This window comes from Alligator mississippiensis, chromosome 2 (genome assembly GCF_030867095.1).
Source record: "Alligator mississippiensis isolate rAllMis1 chromosome 2, rAllMis1, whole genome shotgun sequence".
Classification (NCBI taxonomy): domain Eukaryota; kingdom Metazoa; phylum Chordata; order Crocodylia; family Alligatoridae; genus Alligator; species Alligator mississippiensis.
The window spans coordinates 152,652,978-152,672,840 of NC_081825.1; the positions used below are offsets into that span (position 1 = coordinate 152,652,978).

Here is a 19,863-nt window from a genome sequence, read left to right on the forward strand (position 1 = left end):
AATCAGAACAAGAAGCACAACATATCTTGAACCTCAAGGAAGGTATCAGGATATCCAAGTCCTTTTCTCAGTAACAAATTCACATACATGAACAGCCAAGTGGCACAGTTGACAAATCACTTATGTTCTCTATGTACATACACGTAAAAGGAAAATTACTTAATAGTTTTGATTTTTTCCCCCCTTAGACTGACTTCACTGACAATATTTTCCCACATTTGTTTTATGTCATTAATCTTCATTCTGTAGCTTCAGCAGAGCATCCTTTCTTCCTTCCCGTAAGGCTTTCCAGGCTTCAACACTCCAGGGGGGTCACAGGTTGTAGAGGAATCCACAGAAACAGGAAATGAAGCTTCCTTTGTCCATTTTGAAAGACTAAAACCTGTTTCCTTTCCTCCAAAAATAAAAGCAGCAGAGCTCTTTCTACATAGGATCACTGTGAAAGCAGTGAGTAAGGAAAGATACTGGATCCTTGCACAAGGGATACATGTAAAAGATCTTGTGGTTCTTACTAACAAACAGCATGAAGAAGATAACCATCTTATTGCTTCTGTCACATTTACAGTTTGGCAGTCTGGTGGTTAGTACCCCAGCTGGGGATGGTGAAAGCCAAGCAAGCCACTCGGACTTTATTTTACTTTCTGCAATGCACAGCTTCAGAAACCAGATAACACCACCAACATTTACCCCATCTGAGATCCAAGCATCTGCAGTGAGTGCATCACAGGATCATCTTGAAAAGCTTACCTCTGCACCCACAGAAGAGGTTCCAGGATTGAAAACATTGCCAAGGACCCAGGCAAAGAAATCCTCCGCTCCAACAACCCAGCCCAGCAGGAATAGTGCTAGTGATCATGCTAGTGCTAAGCCAAGAACCCAATCTAGCAGCACAAGGACACTGCCACAGAGCATACCTAAAAAGGTACCTCCCCAGCAAGTGGTCACCAAAAGCCAAACTGCAACAGCAAACAGATCTCCCAGGCAGTCATTCTATAGCACTGACAGCACCAGCACTAAGCAGAATGCCAGTGTCCACAAATCCAGCTTTGAAACTACTCGTGGAAAGTAAGGAAAGCTACATATTCTATTCTTTCACCTTACAGTCTGCTTATAGAGGCTTTGAGCTACATCCTGATCCCACTGACATCAATGACAAGTCACTGATTTCAGTAGGGCTCAGACTTGAATCATAGTACAGCAGTTTACACATGAGTGGCTGTTATACTTGCTAAGTTTAATGAATAATCTTTGGAGCTGTAGACCTGAAACTGGCTAGTTTTGTAGCCTACTCTTTGTGCCTCAATTTCTTCAGCTTTAAATGAGGTAATAATACTTACCTACCTTAAAGAGGCAGTGTGATGCTTAAACTGTAGCAGATATGGATCAGATAACTCTACAGAAAAAAGAAATGAGTGCAAGATATTCCTGTTTTTCAGTAATATCTAAGACTCAATGGTTATATAAAAGAGATTCCATTTTCTACAGAATGCATGTACTTGTTGACGTAGAAAATTTAGATTTGTTTTTAATTCAAGCAAAGGAGAATTTGCAAACTCCTGTACATTTCTCCATAGTATAAAACTACATCGCTCTGTACATGTCTGAAGCTCTTTGAAGTCATTTGCAAACTCCTGTACATTTCTCCATAGTATAAAACTACATCGCTCTGTACATGTCTGAAGCTCTTTGAAGTCAGTGAAAACATTTCCACTGATGTCACTGTACATAGGGACCTATGTGAACATGATATCTCATAAAAAATAAAGGAAGAAATACTAGTACTTCAGTAAGCGAGTGTTTCCTTAGAAACCTATAATGCAATGCTTCTCCAGAAGTGAATATAATCTGTTATAACACACACCTACCCACACTTTTTCTGGTTGGGTTAACTCCAGTGAAATTGGATCTCCTTACTGGTAAGAGGTCATATAATTTCATCACTGTTTTTATGAGGAGGCAGGTAAAAGCTTTAATATATGCTAATGTTGAAGTCTATAGGATTTCCCATATTGATTATGTAGTCAGTTCTGTAACAATTGACTAGGTACTGGAACCTCCAAGCATTCCTAAACTTGTCAAAAATGATAGCCAGCTCTGGCAAAGCCACCTGTTCAGTATTATAGTGAAATTAATCGTCACTACATTGCAGTAGTGAGGCAAGCATTGCAGACAGCATAATGGATAAAAGAGTTAAAACTTAACCTTGGGGTAAGAGAGCTCAGTCAATTTGCACCTATACAAGCTTGGCTGTGACTCAGAGAGATAAAATACACATATCTTAAATTACACATATCTTAAATTGTATTGTACTTAAATTGTACTGTATTTTGTGAGTGGTCCCATTGAGGATATGTGTAGTGATCCATGTAGTAAGTCAGTGGCAAAGCCAAGATTAGATACTGTTCCAAGTGATTACAGTCATTGGGCAGTAGTATAGACCCTACTAAGGGTCAGAATGCCAACTTCACACCCTGTTTCTCACACCAGACTACATGGCTTCTCACTCTGATGAGATAAATCAACATTTACAGTTCGGACTAGATTGTCTGGTTGGTTAGATAGAAGGTTAGTATTTTGTCTCTCAGGATTCTTTACACTCCTAGTCTGTATTTGGGTCTAGTTTCAAAAGTATGTATGTGTATTTTTACAGTAATTTTAGGAGACCTATATTCTATTCCCAGATCTACTAGTAGATTATCAATTATTATAATTGATTTGGCAAGTCAATTTACTGCCTTGTGCCTTGGTTTCCCCATCTATAAATATAGTCTTAGGCTGAATGAATAACAGATTTTCAGTTTAGTGTAAAGAAAAATATATCAGGGGGGAAAAAAACTTGGTCTGGTGAAACTGAAGCATAACATTTTTAAAGCTTAGTTGAAAGGAAAAAGAAATGAAACATTTTCTTTCATTTTCGAGTTATTTAACTATTTTTAAATATCTTCTCTTTTCTAATTTACATCAATGTGTAAATGATGTAATTCTGAAAAGGAAACTTTAAAAAATGTTGTTAGTAAATATAGGAAGGAAATATTTTGATATTTCAAAAGTGAAACATTTTTAAACTTTCCCCCTATTTTTGACAGCAATGATTACCCAAAGTTGATCTGAATTAGCTAGTAGTTCTGATCTCCAACAATTCTAGTTTTCTGCAAATGTATTATTTGTTGAAAACAATTGTTCCTGTAATTAATGATACTGATCTTTTCTGTAAAGTACTTCAATATCTACTGTTGCAAAGCACTATAAGATTTAAGTGAAGATTTTAATCTCTAAACCATAAATATGTAAACATAATCAAGTATATCTTTTTTACCACTGTGATGTTAAACACAATAGAATGATGCAGTCTAAAACTTTATATCGATACAGAAAGCTTGATGGATCTGTCTCTCACGGTATAATGTGAGCACAGCACAAATATATCAAATGCAATTTTAATAGTTTTAAGGTGCATTGTCTTTGATGATATTATACATATGACTTTCCCTTTATTTTATTTTGAATGGACATATTCATTTTTTGGTATGTTCACTTTTTCAAAGTGAATTTTCCAGTAACCTTGCAGAAACCATTTGACAGAATTATTTTTTGCAACAACCCATTGTGCTACCACATGTGCAGGAACACTGATGTGAAAAGGCTTTGTACACAATGCACAATAGGAAGAGGCAGAAAGGGGAAATATAACAAAAGAAATAATAGGGAAATCTATTGGATATGTTATGAAAAATAAAAACATACTAATTTTGTAATTCTGTGGAGAAAAACATGTTTCCAGTCCTGTCAAGCTGGCACATCTGCTGAACAGTACAGTCTGTATATATAGTGCAACTTTAATTGTTCTAATAACCATCCTCTGAAACAAGGTTTTGTACCCTACTTTTTTAATTACAATGAAAATTCCCTCCATTATACTTATTCTTAGTTATCTGAATTTATGCATTTCCCCATATGCCATTTGGGTAATAGAAGTTGTACTGTGTATATACATTACATAAACATTCAGGCTTGCTGAAAAATAGAATTACATTTGAAAAATGTTCATGAGAAATGCATCCCTTCTGGTACTAATTACATCAGTTATTAGTATTCATTTTACCTAAAGTGTGTTTTTACCATCAAACCACTTAGAGTACTATACAGACAATCAAAACAAAAATATGGAAAAAAAAACAGAAAAAGAACTCAGCATGATAACACAGAAGGGATAACACAGAATAGAAACAGAATTTAAAACTAGTTACCTACTTTAAATATATATCATACTGTGATTATAGATATGTGATAAACATGAGAGCTCACGTTTGACAACTTTTTCATGAATTCAAAGATGTTTTGCAGAAATATAGTGGTTTCAACAAAACTTTCACTGGTGAAGTATCTCAGGTTCAAGATAGAATTTCTGGTTGGAAGGAAGGAATGATGGGGAGAGAGACACCGTGTTAATATAGTCAATGGCCTGTTAGGCTGTAGGAGCCTAACAAAAAATACCTGTATCAAAAAAAGCCTGTATCAAAAAATAGTTTTGTTCTTAAAGGAATACAAATTTTGTCTACATTGTTCACAAATTGGAACTACTGTATTTTTAGCTATCCCTACTGAGTATTTATGAAGATATAGGCTATCGCTGCTTAAACAGGGAGCAAATGTGCTCATTACTACAAGACATTAACCTAAGACAGCTCTTAACCCCAAGTACTTAAACTGTAGTAGAAAGAAACATGCAACATAGCAACTGCCCTACTGGATCAGAGTAGAGGTCCATCAACTCCAGCAGTATTCTGGCATAATGCCCACTGTAGTGGAATATTATGGGATAACCTGCTCCAAAAAGAAGTTTCTTCCTAGCACCCACTGATGACCTTGGCATAAATTCTGAAACATGAAGGCCTATATTCCTTCTGTGTGAGGTTGGGTCACACTGGGAACCCCAAAGGAAAAATTAATTAATGAATCATTCAGTTTGGGTCATTTCCCAAATGTTAGTCTTGCAAAAGAAATGAGTTTTAAAGAGGAACTTGAATATATTCATTAAAAAAGATCTTCATATTCTTCTCTGAACGTAGTTAGAGAACTCTGGTCACCTTACCAAAGACCAGCAACCATTTGGATTTCATTTCCAGGGGGAGGGAATAAAGTTTAGTCCTTCAAATCACAGGGAGAAGAACCACACTGTAAGTGTTTGTGGGACTGAGTTAGAAGTGTTGGATAGTTAGAAGTGGGCCTGACCAAAAGAGTTGGTGCCTGACCTTAAGTCCTGAAAAGGTCCAAGGAGTTTCAGTCTAAGCCTCTCCTTGTAATTTGGTAAGGAATACTAATAGGGCACTTCACTGATTTGGCTTTACATTAGATTCATATTGATTGTGGGAACAACAGGAGCAGGATAACCCGAATCAAAGCTGGTTTCCCAACCCAAGATGACTTGCTGGGTGATTTATGTGATTGTCCGAGTTCAAATTCTTAGTAACATTATTGGAAATTCTGAGTAATTCCTTTGATTTTTTTGGAGGCAGAGCCTGCCACTGAACAGATTTTCCTCTTCTTTCCCCACCCCCTGCACTGGGCCCATTTTGGCTCTACTAACAGGATGATGGGCTGAGGATCTGGGCTATGTTCCTAAATTGAAAGGTGCATTAGAAGTACAAAGGATTGTAATTGTTTGACCGTTTGCCTCAAAGAAAGAATAGAGATATAATTTAGTAATATCAATAATTTCCTATTGACAATTACAACAATATCTTACTGATGTCAATTTAAAAAAATGGAGTGAGAAAGACAAAGAAAAAAACCCTTAAAATTCACAGCAATCTAATGGGTGGTATCTATTCAACATTCAAATGCCAAGATGCCATAAAGAATGTAAGTAAGATACAATTAAAATTAAATTAAGCCTTGTTTTGGAACTATACAACTGAGTCCGATTTGATCCAAAGTATTAATTTACAACAAAGGGCAAACTACTGCAGTTTTTCATTGCAAGTTATGGTGTAACGATTTTATTTACTAGGAAGCGTAGAGCCAGTCTGAAGCTAGTCTAACAATCACAAAGAGTTCAAAATCCCACCATTCCATCTCAAGAACTCTTATTAATTACTCATTATACTCATTAAGCACAAAAAGGTTTAATGATAGATTTGTTAAATTGTCACATCAGATGTGAGTGCTGCAGGAACATTGCACAGAAATAACCAGAGCTCTGAAATTCTAAATGTATACTAGTATATTGTTTCTGACATTATGAACCTAAAGATACATATAGTGCACAAATTAAATAGTACTCTGGCTGATTCAGCAACACAAAGCAGCTGTAAACCCAGTTCAACTGATTAGTTAGGCCAGGTTTATGGCTTCTTTGCAACTCAGAAGTCAGACAAAGTGTTTAGAAGGCACTGGTGAATCTAGCATTCAAAAGAGAGGATAGGTCTGGAGTGGGTGACTGAAGTTTTTACAAGTCCATGTGCTATTTTAAGCCTCTCTTCCATATTGCCTGTTGTTGGTGGTTGGTGGTGGTGGTGGTTGGTGGTAGCTCTTTTATTATGGCCTGCGTGGGAGGCCCTGTCATGCAAGGCTGAGTTTCTCAAGTAACTAAATATCTGAAGATACTTGAAAAGTTAGTTGTCCTTACCATTCCTTCCTACCACATAAGTCCTTCCATAATGTTCTGCTCCCTTCCAACAGTGTAAGAATGAAAATATTTTTGAACCTACCTTAGTATCCCAAGTCTAATACTACTTAATTTTTTCTGTATATAGTGAGCACATGAGCTCAGCATACATGGTTTACTAAAGACCCAAGCAAATTATTAAGCAGGGTATTAGTATTTGCCATTTTATATCCTGTGTGTAACAGATAAAATGCCCCACCATTGCTGTTACATGCGACTTGGATATGCCACTACAGAAAGGTCTGTGTTTATGGGCAGATCCAGCTGTTTCCTATAGCCCCCAGCTGGAGCAGGACAGGAACAAGTCTGGGATTCCCTGTTACAGGGCATGACAGGCAGGTGACCCAGAGGGTTTCAATCCAGGGGGGCCTCAAACTCCCCCTTTTACTTGCATGCCCTGCCTTAGTGTTAAATAACCTGGAGAGCTTGCCTCATCTCAAGGAGTGGAGTGGTATGGATTTAAATCTAGGGGCCTTGTCCTTACCGATATTACTACTATCGGTGGTTTGGTCCAGGCCCCCAGCTTTTCAGGCTATAAGGTCTCTCCTTGCCTTAGCAAACAATCCTAGTTTTGTCCGTTCTGGATCTCAAACCCAGAGCTCTCAGCTCTGCAAGCTAATGGACTCTGAGCAAGGTCTGTGGATTCTCTACTTTCACTGCCTTAGAAGATCCCAGGCCTTAATGCAAGCACTCACAACCCACTTAGTATCAACTACTGCAGAGTCCCATGTTTCAGTATTCTGCTGTGCGGCCTCCATATCTCCCCTTATAGTCACATCCATTCCACAAGTTGTCATCAGAGATTTTAACAAATTGTCATGCCACTCTGGGCCATGAATAAAGTCCCAAACATAAAACATCCTCCCGACACAAAAAGGTAACAAAGGAAAAAAAAACTATGTGGCTTACCCTACTAAGATCCACCTGTCTTCAGGTCCATTCCTTGCATGCCCCAGGGCATCTCATGTCTCCCATCTCTCACTCAAGGGTAGTCCCCATCCTGGTTCTACTACCAGACCTTGCCTTCCTCCCCACGGGAACTTGGGTACCAGGTTCTATGTCTGGTGAAGCTAACCCAGGAGATCCTCCTTGCCAGTGTGCAGTCTCCAGGAGTGGTGAGTCTGTAGTTTGACCCCAGCTATGTTTCTTCACTGCTTCTGGCTTGAAAGATCCTCATTTTAAAGGGACTTAGCCCTGCAGATCTATCCCGCAGGCTCTCCCTAGTAATAGGGGTGAAACCCCCTGTTCCAGTCCCCCTGTGCCTACCTCAGCTGGGGACAGTGGCAGGCAGGCTTTTTCAAGCACTTGCTCCTGGCCAGCAGGGGACACAGGACAGAGAGGTGGCAGGGAGCAGGTGCAGGAAGTGGAAACGTGCCTGCTGCTGCTGCTGTCCCCTGCTGAGCCTGGTACCCTGTACAGCTGCAGTATATGACTGGAGTGGGGCAGGAGGACCTCCGGGGCTTCCCCTGTGCCTTGGTCAGCCAGGGACACTGCCACACCCTGTCTATGTCTCAATAAAAATTGTATGACCTGCTGAATACAGAAGTAAAAAAGGGTAAAGAGTTTTTAGAAAAGGATGTATGTTTTAAGAAAATGTTCGCTTAGGACATCAGTGACACTATGTTATGGAATTAGCAGTAGTACTGACCTATGGATATAGTGGACAGAAACATTATTTAGGGTCAGTTTTACTATTTACATTCCAAATATCTACAGTTGTGAATGGGGTATTTTTGAAGACAGTATACATAATTCTGATAGGTTGTCTGGATTCTTACAGAGGTTTTACAGGTACCACAATAAACTAAAACCCATCACTTGCATTTCCCCTTCCCTTCCCACTACCTTCTCCCCAGGCACTATGGAAGAAAGGAAAAAAGAAAGCTTTATGTAAGATGCCCCTGCAATTCTGAAAAGGTTAATGTCTGAAAACAAAAAGTGGTTCAGAAAAAAACAGCAAAATCTAAAGGGCAGGTTTTCTAAGTTGCAGCTTTGGGGTGAAGATTACTAGGTATTATAAAAGCCAGGTCTGGTTTGAACTGAATGGGAAATTCAGTGCTAGAGTAACCCAAACCCATTTCCAAGTGCCATTTGGGAACAGATGCAAGGAAAACATTCATTACCTCTTCTCTTTGCCTCTTCATTTAAAGGCCAAATTTGGATGCTTCTTTGATCAGCTTCATCTGGGGCATTACTCTAAGTGCTGATGATTTTGCCGTCTCAAGTCTGCAATATTTTATGGCAGTAATAACTACTCCCACTCTCTTCATTATACTAATTACTTTAGTATTCTAGATGTTTATCTGTGCTCTTATGCTTTGTTTCACTTACCATGTGAGTTGCAATGATTGAAAACAGAAAAGGTTTTTTTCACATTAATGTCATTCTTTCCCATTACACAAATTAAGATTGTACTAACAACGTAGCCAGTTAATGTTAGGATTCAATTTCAAATAATTCACCTAGGCTGGACATTTAGGTCCTTGCAGTATTTTAAATCAACATTTGCTTAAATTTGCACAGAGAATATGGACTCTCATAGATATGAATTTAATTAACACTGTAGAAAATTAACACATAATTCCTAGAATAAATGTGGCAAGAAAAAGAACAGCAGCAAGGTACCTCCATATGTTCTCAGAAGGTTTTTTTCTTGTTGCTTATTAGAGAACAAAAGTGGCTTAAGAACAATTTCTGTACTGACATTGCTGAGAGGCAGATTCTGCCACCTGTACTCCCAGGACATAATGCCACAGGACCTGATTCCAAGCCACTCAAGGACATGAAATAACTTGCATCAATTTCAACAGGGTTTGGACCAGGCTGTTAATCTGTAAATCTTACTAAAAGCAATCAGGGAGAGAGTGAGGTTCTAGGCAGCAAGAATAGGTAAGTAGCAGAACCAGTCTCAAGGTGAAAAGTAAGGCAATATAAACTCAGAGTTTAACTAAATACAAAGGTTCATCTTTGTTTATGGACTGGCTAGGCACAAGATCTGCAGAAAGAGACCTGGGGGTTACAGTGGACAATAAACTGAATATGAGCCAACAGTGTGCCTTTATTGCCAAGACGGCTAACAGCATACTGGGCTGCATTAGTAGGGGTCTTGCCAGTAGGTCAGGGGAAGTGATTATTCCCCTTTATTCAGCACTGGTGAGGCCATATGTAGAGTACTGTGTCCAGTTTTGGCGCCCCGACTATGGAAAGGATGTGGACAAGTTGGACAGATTCCAGCAGAGGGAAATGAAAATGGTTAGGGGGCTGGAACACATGACTTATGAGAAGAGGCTGAGGGAACTGGGTTTATTTAGTCTAGAGAAAAGAAGACTGAGAGGGGATTTAGTAGTTGCCTTCAACTACCTGAAGGGGCGGGGGGTTCAAAAGATGATGGAGCTAGACTGTTCTCAGTGGTGGCAGATGCCAGAACAAGGAGCAATGGCCTCAAGTTGCAGCAAGGGAAGTTTAGGTTAGATATTATAAAAATACTTGCTCACTAGGAGGGTATTAAAACACTGGAACAGGTTACCCAGAGAAGCTCTGGACTCTCCATCCTTGAGATTTTTAAGACCAGGCTAGATAAAGCCTTGCCTGGGATGTTCTAGTTGGGGATAGACCTGCTTTGAGCAGGGGGTTGGACTCCATAACTAGATGACTTCCTTCCAACACTAATTTTCTATGATTCTATAATATAAAATGGCAATCCACCAGAAGGATGTTAGCATATAGGACATCATACTCAGGGCTGATTAGAGTATGGTAGATAATACTCCAGAGGTAGAACATTATGAATAACTGTAACTAGGAGGTTTTTTAAAAAAAACAAAAAACAAACAAACAGGTGTTGGCTTGGATTCTCAACTAAATGTATTCAAACCATGCTAATGGAACTGATTTTGAAAACTTAAACTCCTTCTGTAGGAAACTGGGATTATTTTGACTGGGGTGTGAAAATTTAGGTTTCACTCGCTATCACTTGGGTGCAGAAAGTAAGGTAACACACAATGTCACAAGATAGTTTTTTCTTTGTCTCAGCCAACTAGGTGATCCCTATAAATTACTGCAAGAGAAAAGTGGAAATGGTGTATTAACACTGAAGCATCTGACAGAAGAAGATTTAACTCATCATAATATTAAATCAAAATTTGGATAGGAAAAAGGGACTGCTCTGTTCACAGTCCAAGATTTGTACATGGAATCTGTGACAAAGGAAATGGGTGATGACAGTAGAACATGTGTTTTGGAGTATGCAGGACAAAATGTCAGGGCCTTGAATCCTGCTAAAAAACAAATAGTACTATTTTATTTTTCCCTATTGTGTCATATGCAAGTTACAGGAAGTGATTTTTCCACTCTTCAGTAGGCCTCAGCTGGAGTACTGTGTCCAGTACTGGTTCACCACACTATGAGAAAGATATGGACAAACTAGATTAAGTTAAGTAGAGAACAATAATTATTCAAGATTTAGAAAACATGACATATAGAAGAGGTTGAAAGAACTAAAATTACTAAGTCTAGAGAAGAGAAGACAGGGAAATTTGACACCACTTCAAATACAAGAAAGGGCTGTCTTAAAGAAGATGGCAATCAACTGTTCTCTGTTCCCACAGGGAGCAGGATAAGAAGTCATGGGTTTAAATTACCATGAATGAGATGTAGGTTGGGTATTAGGAAGAGTTTTCTGTGTCTGTAGGTGATTCAGCACCAGAAAAGATCATACAGAAAGTTGTGGAATTTCTGTTAGTTGAAATGTTTAACAGCAAGTTGGACAAGACTTTGTCTGGGATGGTGTAGGTAGAGATATGACTGCTTGGATTATATGACCTCAGGCTGCATCCAGCTATCATTTTCAATGATCCTGTAACCAGGTGCAATTTATACCGATGGTCAGTGTCTATACCTGCGTTTAATCACAGTTTATTACTCTGCCATGAGATAGTACTGTCCCCAACAGTAATGTCTTACAGTGGTGTTAATTAGTTTACTATGGCCTAATAGTATCATCACATGTGTAGACAGTGATGCTTTACCCCACAGCTAATTAATTAGTCTACTCCACAGTAAAGTGCACATGTAGATGCAGCCACCATTACATACTAGATAACCTGAGCTGAAAAAAAATATCTGTGGAAAATAAATGTATTTTTCTTATACTGTTTGCTTTTTACGCTTCAAATTCAGGATGGATAATCAATTTCACAGTTGCTTTAGACCTTTTTTCTAGCTAATATAACCTAATCTTACTTTTTAGCTGGGATTCATAAACCAAAAGAAACCATTATGAGCATCTGTTCTGACTTCTTGCTTAACCCCTGTCAGCATAAGACTTTACCAAATAATTTCTGCCTTCAGCCCATACCCTCTGTTTAAACTATAGCATATCTTCTGGAAAATAGGCTGGAGGAGTACAGATGTTGGAGATTCCATGATGTCCATAGATATTAAACAGGTGAGGAATAGATAAAGATAGCCATTGGGAATCATTGGATATGTCCACACATGCTATTAGCATGCAGCAATACATTCCAGTGCATATCGCACCAGAATTTATTGCTCCCAGGTGCACGATTTGAATATTCACCCAGGACCAAGTTACACTGAGCCAAGTCAGGTTGGAGCAGCTGGCAGGGGGACCCCCTGGGTCCCCCTGCCAGCCCAGGGCTGCTCCAACCCTGCTCAGTGTACTGCATAGGGGCTGGCTGTGGCACAAGGGTGCTCCAGTGTCAGGCTAGCCAGCAGGCAGCCCCTGCACTGAAGCACCCTCATGACCCAGCTAGCCACATGAGCATCTACAACTTTGGTGCTGAGGAATAAAAAATTTTGCAGCAGGATTGTACTTGTTTTTACAAGTCTGCAGCAAGGTTGTACTTGTTTTTACAAGTATGATCCTGCTGCAGAGTTTATTAATTCCCTGTGGCCCAGTAAGGCCACATGTATAGACACAAGACATTTACTGCAGAGCTTATTAGTCTACTACACAGTAAACATCCAGTGTACATGCACCCATTAAGAAGAAACTGTGGTGCTTGCATGTTGGGTTTTCACAAAGTAACATGAAAAAAAACGTTCATTCTACATATTTGTATAATGCAAATTAGCATCCTCTCTCAGCAGAAAACTTGGGATCCTTAATGCCAAACTGAAAACAATTCTTTATTGCTTTAGGGAACATTCTTCATTTCATAGGCTTTTCAATGTCTTGTTTCCATGCAACCCAAAATCAAGGCTTAAATCAACCTAACAACTCTCCCTGGAAATAGCCTCTTTGGTTGGGAAAATTATCATTATGAGGTTTAAAAAGGAAACATAGTAAATTCACTATTACTCTCACAAGAGTTCCTATCAGCTTGCATTTTCTTTAACATTTATGCCTGGGCAGACTGGGTATAATAGAGACAGAATTCTTCTCTCATGTCTTCTCGGTATTAATGCTTGCCCCAGTTGGATAAAAATCACTTTTAAAATGAGTTTGGCAAAGTACTGCAAACCAATCTGTGGGCCCTTTAAAACTAATTCAACTTGATTCATTTTGGCTAGGAACAGATGTTACACATAAACCAGTATAAGTGACCATAAACTGGTTCAGATCTGTAACACAACAGAAGGCCAGTACACATAAACTGCTTTCAAATGGCTGAAACTGGTTTAAGGTAAAGGCAAAGGATAAATATAATATCAGACTTAACTGATTTAGGTGAAATTGGTTTATTGAACTTCTGTCCCAGATCCCCTCCAGACTCAAATTAACTCACAGTCACCCAGCATCCCAAAATGCTATGCACCTCCCCTGCAACCCTCCCCTCCCCACAGGGTGAGTGAGCTAGCCTTGACCCAAGCTGTCTGCTTTACCTGAGCCAGGAGGTGTGCTGTAGTGCCACTCATATTCTGGCCTGGGCCAATGCAGGCATGTGGCTGCATTTCCAGAATCAAAAGTAAATGTCTGTTCACTTGCTTCAATGTATGCAGCTTAGACTAACCAGCAAAGAATTAATAGATTCAGCCTCAGGCTTTCTGACTTACTGTACTTAGCCTTCAAGGTTCAACTGTATCCATTTAGAAGTACATGTTATTGGAGAATTAGTTCAATTGATCTATCTGCATGAGTATCTGGTAGCTGGCTATGTAGATATGCACATAGCACTCTAGATAGTACTTTTCAAGAGGCTTAACGAACTGAAGTAAAATGGAATACAGTAGGAAAAATTTATCAATCTGCTTTTGCTTTCAGCTTAGCTTACTTATAATAATATCACTTAACACTCTCCATCTAAAGCTTTCAATGTGAATTGCAAGGAAAATGGGTAAGCATTAGTCAGTAGTGGAGACAGTCAGATCATGTGGATAAATCCATAATTGCCTACTTAACTTGAAGTCAGTCAGAAAGTTCATGTTTAAAATGAAATCTCTGCTTCTGTGGTTTTCTGAATCAAAACCTGAAAAAGAAATCAAAAAATTCCCTGTCCTTTTGAAGCAGTCAAAAGTATTTACATAGTTGGAATATAGTCTCACCATATTACTTTGGTGAGAGCACAGGGTCTAATACCTTTATTCTTACATTTTACTTTCATGCATTCTGCACCTGATTCTCCATGGTCCTGCACCTTGCAGAATCCTATATTTCCAGTGCAAAGCAGTTCTGATGTACAGTTCTGACTTGGTAAAGTTTTATGATTACCCTGCACCCCATTTACACTAGTGAAAACTATGGATGCCTATACACATGCTCTGACACGTTCTGATTAAAACACATCAAAGGAGATTCAAATGGACGCTTTTAAGCTCATTGATCAAACTTTAGTTAAAGCACCTCCGCTGCCATTTTGAAATGCAGGACGCTGAATACACGAGACACTGTGGGCGTTTTAATTAGAGTGCCTCCAGAGAGCTGCTCTAATTAAACACCTCCCTCCCCCACCCTGGAACATGTGTAAAAATGCCCTATGGCACCAACCCTTGTATATCCTAAATTGTTCCATGAAACACATGCACTGGAGACAGTCTGAGTTAATCATGACTGCAAAGCCCTCTGTTGCCTTTAACAAAAGCTCCAGATCTAGTCTCTTTTGTGTTTCTTCAGCCCCCATTAATCCAAATAGCCATGATTCAATGTTCAGCTGTGCTGATTCAGTATCACTTCTGGTAAAAGCTAAGTAATCCAATTTACTATCCGATAAAAATAAATCCCTTCTCTGTGACAATGGAAAAAGAGTAGAACAAAATCTTTGGATTTTTGGGTGTTATTGTTTGGCATTTTGCATAGATTTCGGAACACTTGGCAGGAATTGTTCAGAAGCATTATCTGTATTTACAAGCATACAGAAGCACGTGAACAAAGATATGCTACAAGTTACGCAGTGTAGCTGAAAGGATTTTGACAGTGGAAACACAATATGGAAGGGCTTATTACAGTCTTGAAAATCTTCACTACCTCAGTTCCCTTTTGGAAATAATTGTTTTTTGATGGTAGAGTAAATTAGATTTCACTTTTCATTAGCATCAATCATTGTAGTATAAGGGAACTTATCCAAACCTTATTGGAGTCTGTGGAAAAGACTTACCCGAGATGGAACGGAGGTGGTGGGATGCTGCACAGAGAGATCAAAGTGGCAAAAGTGAAACTGCAGCAGGTGGAGCCACTGCGAGAAAATTCAAAAAGGAAAAAAAATGGCCGAGCCCAAGAGAGCCAGGATCAGCAGCCCCATCAGTGTGGGCATGCTTTATAGCAGCATGCCAGGACTGATTGGGCAGCCAGACCTCCAGATCCAGGATAAAAAGCCTGATGGAATACAGGTGGGAGGGACCAGAAGTTGGGTCCCCAACCAGCCTGGAGGGGCCAGAGAACGTAAACAGTCTCAGCGAGGGGACATGGTGGATACCCCAAGAAGGGGTCTCCATGACTACACAGAGCCAGAAGGGGCCCTTCTTAGCAGCTCAGAGGTGGAGAGGGATCTTGGAGTTATAATTGACTCCAAGATGAACATGAGCTGGCAGTGTAACGAGGCCATCAACAAGGCCAATCGCACCTTGTCCTGCATTAGCAGGTGCATGACTAATAGATCAAAGGAGGTGATCCTCCCCCTCCATGCGGCACTGGTCAGGCCATAGTTGGAGTACTGTGTCCAGTTTTGGGCACCACACTTCAAGAAGGACGCGGGGAATCTCGAGAGGGTCCAGAGGAGGGCCACTCACATGATTAGTGGCCTTCATGATAGACCCTACGGGGGGAGGTTGAGAGAACTGAATCTCTTCAGCCTTCACAAGAGACGGCTGAGGGGAGATCTTGTGGCCACCTATAAATTTATTAGGGGAGGTCAAAGGGGAATAGGAGAAGCGCTGTTTGCTAAGGTGCCCCAGGGAGTGACTAGGAATAATGGGTGTAAACTAGTTGAGAGTGGATTTAGGTTAGATATTAGGAAGAAATTTTTCACAGTAAGGGTGGCCAGGATCTGGAATGAGCTTCCAAGAGAGGTGGTGCTATTACCTAGCTTGGAGGTTTTCAAGAGGAGGCTAGATAGTCACCTGGCTGGGGTCATCTGACCTCAGTCCTCTTTCCTGCCAGGGGCAGGGGGTCGGACACGATGATCCATTGTGGTCCCTTCCAACTCTACAATCTATGAATCTATGAATCTATGAGAAGTGGTCCACAGAGCTGATGTGGACCGAGGAACCCGACAGCAGAGACTGGAGCCCGGCAGAACTTGGCGGAGTCGGGACACAGGCAAGTCGGACAGAAGGCAAGTACCCAACCCAGAGCAGAGGTGACGCAATGGGGGATGGACTGGTACTGAACCCAGACAACACATAATTGGGAAGGAGGAAGGTTGGGGGAAGTGCTTGGGATAACAACATCTTTCACACCCGGCAGCTATCATATTCCGGGAACCTGAGCATCAAAGACGGCACAGGACATCAGCCTCAACAACGCAGGTGACGACATCAAGGTTGGCGTTAGGTAGGGTGTAGGGGAGGTTAGAGCCCCACAAAGGTGGAGCAGCAGGAATGACCAAGGGAGAACGCTAAGGGGAGACGGGACCAAAACATCGTCCTCCCAATCTGGAAGCAATCACCATCAAAGACATGGCAGGCGAGGCCCCTTGGCAAACCAACCCAAAGTTCATTCCCATAATCAAGCTGTTCATCCCTAAGAATAACTGCGAGGCTAGAGAGGAATCCCCATACAAGATGTACTGGAGAAAGACACAGAAGATTACAAAGTCAAAAGAACTACTCCCAGCAACTTCCTGGGTCTTTGGAGCTAGCCTGTAATATACAAGCTCAGTTTGTCAGTGGGCTGGTAAATTTTTCACAGCAATTTCGCCAAGCTAGTCTTTTTTTATTAAAAAAAAGGGAATTGTCACGGCGCACCTCGCTGCTCCACTCCTAGAGAGGGGAAAGCTGCTGGGGAAAAGCCCCAGCAGCCATAATGAATACAGCTGCGGGTTGCCAGGGCGACTAATAAGAATCAGCTGCCTGTAGGGGGCAGGGCCTGGCTCCTATAAAGCTAAGAGTCAAGGCCAGGCTGGCAGTTCTCTGCCAGCAGCCTGGGAGGCAGGAGCTCTGGGAGTGAGGATGTGGAAAGGAGCCTAGTAGCAAGTACCATTGTCATATGGAGCAATGTTGTTATGGCCATAGGGCTTCGGGTTTGAGTTACAGCCAGACGGCTTGAGCTTGCGTTTGGGTTACAGCCTAGGGGCTTGTGGTTTTGCTTTGACATTGTGATATTACAACTGGAGGCTTGGGTGAGGCTGTAGGGGTTGGAGGAGACCTCACAGGGACCCCACAGGGGCGGGGTGCCCTAGCGCCAGTGAAGGCGCAGCTTGCGCGCCAGTGGAGGCACAATTGAGTGCAACCATTGGGTTGCGGGCGGGGAACTGAGACCCCGGGTTGTGTGAGGGGTGCATAGACCCCAGCCCCAGAGAGGGGCGTTTTGAGAAGGCCCAGCGTGAGCACAACAAGCCCCAGGAGGGGGCACTGCTAGGAAGCCCGAGCGTGGGCGTGGCGAGCCCCAGGAAGGGGGGAGCACATTGTGGAGAAGCCCAGTGTGGGCACAACAGGTCCCAGAGAGAGGGATGATTTTATTAGGGAGCCCAGCGTGGGCACAGTGAGCCCCAAAGAGGGGGCGGCACTACTAGGAACCCCAAGGTGGGCACAAGGAGCCCGAGAGGGGCAATATGTGAGGAGCCCGAGAGGGGCAATATGTGAGAGGCCCGAGAGGGGCCAGATTGAGAACCCCAGGACGGGCATAGCGAGCCCGGTAATCGGCTAGCGCTGCAGGGAAAAACCCAGGACAGGGGCAGGGTGCTCCGGTGGACCCAGACAGAAAGGGTTAGCAGCACATCGCCCCAAAAGAAGGACAGGGTGCTGCGGTGGTCCCCAAGGAAAGGGGATAGCAGCACTGCGCCCTGCAAGAGGGGAAGCAGCGCGGTGGGCCTGAAAGACCGGAGGCTCGAGGTGAGAGTTCCAAAGTGGACAAGGGTCCCTGAGCGGGACAACACTTTTAGAAGAGGCCCCAGAGAAGAGGGGCAGTGGTAGAAAAGGCCCCAGAGAAGGGGGGCAGCATTTTAGGAAGCCCAAGGAGGGCACGGCGAGCCCCGAAGAGGGGAGCGCCTTGTGAGAGAAGACCCCAGAGAGGGGGCAGACTATATAGAGAAGGACACACCAACGTCAGGTACATCAGCGAGGCTTGGGGCGTGGTATTAGGGGTGGTAGGAGCCACGCATAGCCCACAAGGCTAGGGTGCTTGAGTAGCACCCATCGTATAGGGAGACCTACGAGGGGTCCAGGAGTTTACGTGCCCGAGGAGACACAAGGCAGCCTCCCTATTACATTTACCTTAAGAGCAAAGACGTGGCGGATGAGAATGGAGGGTGCCCTTGGGCCGAATTAGCGTGGAGAGAGGGCCTTGAGGAGATCACGGCCCTCCTGAAGGACCCCGCCGTGACAGGAATTAATAAACTCCTTCAGTGACTACACAGGCCCCTTTTTCTTGCAAGTATTGAAATAAAGTAGAGCAATTTTTGGTTAAGTACAGGTCAGTTATATTTCTACATGCTATACTCAGGCTTGGCAGTGTCATTTGCATCCTGCCCTGATTGTACCTGTGCAAGGACATTCAGTGTGCTAAATGATGTGCTTAGGACTGACCTGATGGCTACTGGGAAATCATATATAGTCACAAAATATAGCCAAGACATTCTACTTCACTAAACACACATAAAGGGCAAAATCCTCAGTTAGTGTAAACTAGGGCATCTCTATTGCTGCCAGTAGAGCTGTGATCTACACATAGGGTATCTGGGACTGTGACCACAAAGTTAGGTTTACAGAGGCCCTTTAACTTAAAAAGTAACTCCATAAAATATTAGGGAAGAGATGTTATTACAATATTTTTTAAAGAAAATGTTATTATAATGTGAAATTTTCTAAGCAAAATCAACAAGTCTAGGTATATTTATAGTGGGGGAAAAAGTTGTGTTGTACAGGCCCAGGGAAATGGTTCAGATATATTTAACAGGGTGAATATAGTCAGTGAAATGCCGGTTACCACATTCAGCTATGTATGTTGGGAAAGACTGCCACCTGCTGCCTTTTAGTGGTAATAGGAATGAACTATGCTGACTCAGTAGATACTAAGAGCAATTGAAGGTAATTTAGCAACTAAGATAAAGATAATTTTAGTACTTAAGAAAAAACCCATACACTTTAAAACAAACAAGACCAGTCCTTCATAGCTGAACCCTGAGCTCAGCTTATTATCCTTTTACTGGGCTTTGGCAGGGTGTTCTACACTGGAGAGAATTTGACACTTGTTCCACATACAACCCTATTACAGAAAGAATGAGTATTATTGTTAAACTTTTAGTCCCGCAAAGCATTTGATCATGTGCTTAAATCCCATTGACTTCCAATGAGACTTAAATACAGACTTCCAGAAAGCATAATGGACATTTTACTTTCAGTGAACATTTCTGTAGCTGAAATCCAGCTTGTAACCAGCTGTTGCTTGCTTCATTATATATATTCCATTCAAGCTTTAGAAACCCAGACAGTCAATTAGGATAACTGTTTGCTGGTTATCAAAGGCAAAAACAAGTTACCAATGTATGCAGAGATACTAGACAGTTTGTATTGGCTAACAATGCAGCCCCAGCACAAGATTATAAATGCTACTTGTTTGTATTACACAGAAACAAACAGTA

At 41.6% G+C, this 19,863-nt stretch overlaps 1 protein-coding gene across 2 annotated transcripts in view; it reads left to right on the forward strand.

Moving 5' to 3' along the window:
• Positions 1–420: 420 nt before the first annotated feature.
• MMRN1 (multimerin 1) overlaps positions 421–19,863 on the forward strand; it is a 71,010-nt gene continuing 51,567 nt past the window's right edge. For both annotated transcript variants that reach the window (XM_019488097.2, XM_014599979.3), the window contains exon 1: positions 421–1,065. In XM_019488097.2, coding sequence (XP_019343642.1) covers positions 524–1,065 — 542 coding nt within the window. In that variant the 5' untranslated portion in view covers positions 421–523. The remainder of the gene's footprint in view (positions 1,066–19,863) is intronic.